At 39.4% G+C, this 6,000-nt stretch overlaps 1 protein-coding gene across 2 annotated transcripts in view; it reads left to right on the plus strand.

The window, feature by feature from the left end:
- The window catches only part of CHRDL1 (chordin like 1), a 37,753-nt gene extending 34,563 nt beyond the window's left edge, over positions 1-3,190 (plus strand). For both annotated transcript variants that reach the window (XM_058814120.1, XM_058814119.1), the window contains exon 12: positions 623-3,190. In XM_058814120.1, the coding sequence (XP_058670103.1) occupies positions 623-753 (131 nt within the window). In that variant the 3' untranslated portion in view covers positions 754-3,190. The remainder of the gene's footprint in view (positions 1-622) is intronic.
- Positions 3,191-6,000: the final 2,810 nt, after the last annotated feature.

The following is a 6,000-nucleotide window of genomic DNA, read 5'->3' on the forward strand; positions in this document are numbered from 1 at the left end:
ATAACTTTTTCCCTAGTTAAAAAGTCTTTTCCCCAGAAATAATATATTCTTAATTGTTACAGACCTCTTGAGATACAGATATGCTTTCATATAAAAAATTCCCTATTTTTTGCTGTCAGCCTTCCATAAGCTTGTCATTGTTATCTGCAAGGTATTCTAGTAGCCAGTAGTATTCTAGTTACCAGGACAGCATGCATTTCTGTTACCACTATCATTAATGTGTAGAAATACTATTTTCCATCACACTTTGTATTAGGCACAGGTAGGAGGAGTTCACAGCACATGAAACATTTAGCTGTGTTGCTTCCCAGCTTTTAAATACTTTGGTTTACCAGGGTATCTAGTGTCATGAAATGGTTGAATAAATAGAGCCAACTTACAGGACTACTTAATTAAAGAAAATAGTAATATTCTGATCCATATTTGTTTTTTTAACAAAGTTATTTTGCATGGAATATGTTACATGGTTGTAAGATGCTTCGAATATTTTCCATGGGAGGATTGGACATTCCCTCTTTGACCATTGTGAATCAGTTGGTTTGCAGAGTGCTTGTAAATGTCTTCTAAGTCCCTGTGCCCTTTTCTAAGTCAATATCTGTCTCCTTTGTGTTTTTGTTTTCAGGCCAATGGAAAATATTTAGCGAGGGAGAAGCTCAGATCAGTCAAATGTGTGAAAGCAGAGTGTGCAGGACTGAGCTCGAGGATTTGGTAAAGGTTTTGTACCTTGAAAAGTCTGAAAAGGGTCACTGTTAAAGGAGACAGCACTGGAGGGAAAAACACAAGAAAACTTCTGAAAACTTGGATCTGCAGCTGGACTGCAGGCTTATTTTGCTTAAGTCAGCAGTTGCCCTAAACCCTAAAACTATAATGCAGTAATTATTCACATCATGCACAGCAAATTTGCTGCTTTATGTGTAGTGGTCTGTGTCAACTGTTCAAATATCTCCTCCAAAAGACTAGAAGGCTCTGTGTTACTGGTGGGGGAAGGAGAAAGAAAGACTGTGCTTTCCTAGAGTTGCATTTCTTTACAAGTTAAAAAGAGAAACCAGAACATTTTTACTATTATTATTTGGCAAGTTATTCAAACTAATGAAAAGAAGGATGCCTAATAAATGTGCAGGAGCTATGGAGAGCATTATATCCTGTCCTGATATACCATATCCTGTCCTGATAGGGTATAATTCTTCTGAATTTATACCATTTCTGGTGTTGAAATGACTCATGGATTTCTTGTAGTAGTGGAGGAAAAATAGGAGTGGTACAATGTTCACGTTGGAGACATAAAAACCAGATTTAAACTAACAGACTCCTTAGCAGCCTGCCTTTGGAATGATGTCTTGTAGTTGAGCAAACAAAGTCCATAAACTGAACAGCAGGTGTTAGTGGCAATCAATATATTTTTGTAGCAATTGGAGTAAATGTTGGCTTTCAAGTGGTTTTCACTGTTTCTTCCACCCACTTCTCTAATAGTGTTAGCTCCCTATAATAACCCTAATAACTTCATTCTTCTGGGCCCTATTTATACATGCTCTTGGCTGGTAAACCACCTTCTAAAGAGATGTGGCAGAAGGTGGTGAAGTACTTGCAGTATTTTCAAAACACCTAAACCATTAAAACGCATGATTAATAATGTCTTAAAAGTTGTGACAGAACTTAATTTATTTGTTCTGAATTGTTGCAAACATAATCTTCATTTTTCTGAGGGTGACGTCTCAATTCTCATGTGTCAAGAATAGTTCTCTCCCATGACAAACAAAAACAGCTATAGTCTTGTAGAGCACAACAAGCAGCTGCTTGTTGTGACAACTGTTATCTTCTCAAATCTGAGAGATTCTGTTAAATTTAGTATAGCATATCTACAGTGTGTTTAAGAGAAGTGACTTTCATCTGCAGAGTAATTATAATAATTTGAAAACTATTTTCACCAATATCCTGCACTGCCCTGTGGCTGCAATATTGGATTAAATCCCAAGATGCAAGTGACTCTGCCTGCTTTTGCTCCCATTTTCTACTCCACAAGCACAGGAATAGTGCTGTTCAAACACAAGCTAGGAAACAAAGCTTTATGGAAATGGCCTGAGCCAGGGGCTGGAGCTTTACAGGGAGTGAAATCAACAGTGACAGGAAGGATTTTGAGGTTTGTCATTCTGCCAGTGACAGCACGCAAGGGTGTCCACATTCCTAAAGGGATGAAATTGTGGGAGAGGTTGGTGCTGAATGCCAAAAGCCCATTCAGGCAGAGCTTCACCATGGTGAGGGGATCCTTGGCTGAGGCAGCAGACCCTGGCAGCCTCCATCAGCAGTGCAGGCCTCAGGACCAGGCTTCTCCATGGCACCCAGGGCCTGGCCATGCTGTGTGTGTGAGTGGGATGCAGAGCTTCTCAACAAAGAGGAGCAAGTGAGGAGAACAGACATGAAGGTGAAGGAAATGCTGAAGGGAATTAGGAGAAAACATCCAAGGTGATGTCAGGACCACCCTGCTGCCCCTAGGGCTGGATAGAGAGCAGATGAGATTTGGGCATACAGGCCATTTGAAAGTGCAGCAAGTTGAAATGCAGGAACACCTGGCTAAGAGAAATCCTCTATCACTGTTCATGAAAAGGAGAACTAAGTGAACTGTCCTGCCACCTTTCCAGGGGACTGATACTTCCATAAATCCTGTCCTGGTGTTGGAAAGGGGTGTAGCATATCTAAATAAAGGCCCTAAGACCTCACTGCACCAGAGCTGCAGTGTAACTGTAAAAGAAGCAGTTTGGCATGAGAAGCACTCATTGCACATGGCAACTACTGGGTTGAAATGTGCTGCAGGACTGTAAAATTTTATTATAAATCTTTAGGAAGAGGTTCTGAGGAATTGTAGTGTTCTGGTGAGAAGACCAACAGTTGATTTCTCACCTAACAGGCATTGTCTGTTTGTAGCAGTAGCTGGTGGCAAAAGACTAAGTGGAAAGTGTACAGTGTTTGTAATTTTTTTATAAGGATGGCAACCTGCTTTTTTGGATTTGTGACAGGACTGGTGGAATCCAGATTGTGTATTTATTTTATAATAAACACTTCTTAAGAAAAGCAAAAAACAATCATAAGCATCATTTAGTAAAATGCAGTGTTGCGTTTTTCCGGTTTCTGGTCACTAAAGACAACAAAATACACAGTGTCATGTTTTGCATTCTCTTCATGAGATGTATGTCTGTTACAGTACTTATTTATGTACTTGTTGTATCACTTTGACCTGGTTTGATAAATTAATAAACTCTGAAGTTGATAATAAAATAAGATGGTTTGCCTAGGGTGCTGTTTGTTCAAGGTGTTTGGTTTCAGCTCCCTGTTTGCAGGTGGCTGCTGGCACCTCAAGGTCTGATGCCATGTGCCCAGCTGGGTGCAGTGCATGACTGCCTGCTGTGAAATCAATACTGAGATATGGAAGATTCAGACTAGAAAATACCCAATTTAATTCAGCTTTCACCTACCCAGCTGGATTAAAGCATTGACACCCATTTATGGAAAACAACCTAAGAAGAAATCAAGCATAGCCAACTGAGAGAACAGTACAGGACTTACTGCTTTCTGGGCAAAACATGTTCTGAAGCTCATAATAATTGGGGGGAATGTTGATGGAATCAATCTGTGCTAATGCCTAAAAATGAGATGGTTTTCAGAAAAATAAAGGAAAAAAATGTACATGGCTAGCAGTGTTAACTATAATGGAGAGGAGAATGTCAGCCTTGGCAAAGATGAGTATTCAAAGTTAATCACTTTAATCAGTAGGTACATCAAATCTGAAATCCAGAATATCTCTGAAAATTTCTAATGAAACTCATTGTTGTTATTTCATCACACCCTACAGGTGTATATTCATTTTGGCCATCTTTTCATTTTAGAAGAAGTCTGTTAGGAGAATCCTTTCCATGAGAACACACTCCAGGCACATGGGCCTGCTCTGTGTCCTAACTCCATCAGGGGCATCCACCTTCCTACTAGCTGAAGACTGAAAGTCATCAACTGTCAGGGTTGCACAGCTGCATCCCCATTGAATGTATTCTCTTGATTTCATAACATCCAAATGCTTTTTAGCAGCACACTAAATTTTATTGCTCACTTCACTCCTATCCCCTTCTCATGTACCAGGGTCATCTCTGGCTCCACAGGTCAGGAGGGGCTGGATATGGAGGCAGGGACCCTATTCACTGCTGCGTTCTTCTGAGCACTTTGAAATATACCCACACAAGTACAAGAGAAACAATGTGTCAGCCTAACTAACACTCTCCTCTTCCTACACTATTCATTTAAAAAAAAAGGTCAAAGCATTTCACAATTCAGATGATGACTCCTACCAAAATAATTGATAGCACATGAAGTATTTGCGTAATGTTGGTGTGCTCTAGTGCCTATTGTGTTATCCATCTAAGATAAAAGCCAAGATTGTAGTGATTTATTGAGGGAGGGGTGAAAATTGACAAAGTTAATTCTTATTTCCATTTATTACTTTTGTTAGAGGTTTAAAAAATGTCTCCATCTTTTGATCTGAGGTTTTGGACTGTTTTACTTTTTGGGTAAAGTATGTCTGCAGCTACATGAGTATATGAGTATGAACCCACAACCCTCCCTTCTCACATAACACCAACCCAACCATGAGCAAGAATGCGAAGCATCCAAAGCAAAAACAAGTAATTGATCTTAACCCTGCAAAACAGTTTTTAATGTAGGCACACTGGATGATAGTTCATTCAGTAAATGCAGTGAGCCTGATTGCACTACCACTTAAAGTAAAAAAATTCCAGTCTGTCCTCAAGTGACCTCAGCTCAAGAGACAGAGACAGTACATCACACAAAGCATAACATGTGGCTAACTACTACAAACAACACCCATAGCTAGTTATCTCTCCACCAAGATCAAATCTATCTCCTATAGATTTACATTCCTCTTTCTCTCTGCTTTGTTCCAGGATCACACCACCACAAAATCAGGTGTGTTAAGGCCACAATAAATTAAAACTGTATTCCATTCCCACTGATGGAAACGGCAAAAATCCCAGTCTCTTTTAAAAGGGGTCATACAGACACATACTGTACTGGCATTAAACCCACTGCAGTGTACTGTAGAAATTCACCAGTACCAAAGTTACATTTTATACTTTTCACAGATTCCCAGTCACTCCATGTTCCCTGGACAGAACTGTTGTTCTAGCCTGGTTCTCCCCAGTTCAGTTCTCTCCTCTGCCAACAGCTAGGATGGGACAATGAATTTGAGTTCTAATTATAGAGGTATAAATAGAAGTCTAGTGATGCTTAAGGTTTATATACTGGGGTATTTTTGTTCCACATCTCTAAAAGGGAAGAGCCAGACTTCCCAGCTAACACATCCAGCTTGACATTAACATGGCATTTATTTTCATTTCCTGTACTGAAGTGTTGGGCAGTGTGGTCAGCTTTTATGCTGCTAAATGCAGTTTGTGGTAGCTGCATCTCTCAACAGAGACTGAAATAGTTTCTACACAAACTTTTCTTAGTGTACTTAGGGTGGAATGGGAAGTGTTCTAGAAACATCAAACAAGAAAAGTGAGCTCTTGGGCCAGCTTTTTCCTTAGTGAAATAAAAAGACATTATGTAGAAGTATTTATAGTTATGGCTGCATAGCTATCCATAACCTAATAGACAACAGTCACCAACTAATCAATCTTCACAAAGGTCTTTCTAGAAAAAGGAAGATTAGACTTTAAATGTGGTTATTTAGTTAACCAAAAAAATATTCATGGAGACACATATACTACTCCAAGTGATGATATGTTCCAGAAAGCTGAGTTTTCATATCTGAGATCATGTTTTCAATTCTGTGCTATTAGAAAACATTTCCTCGCTTTGAGTGCCATGTTATAAATCCACATAAGCCAAGTCTCACAAAATCTTTGGGTTTAGATCTAGCCAGGCAGTGGCATCCTTTCAAAAATGGTCCAATGACAACATTAAAAAGCATTAGGGGATGTTTACAATCAGAACTGATTA

Source organism: Ammospiza caudacuta, chromosome 14, assembly GCF_027887145.1.
Source record: "Ammospiza caudacuta isolate bAmmCau1 chromosome 14, bAmmCau1.pri, whole genome shotgun sequence".
Lineage (NCBI taxonomy): Eukaryota > Metazoa > Chordata > Aves > Passeriformes > Passerellidae > Ammospiza > Ammospiza caudacuta.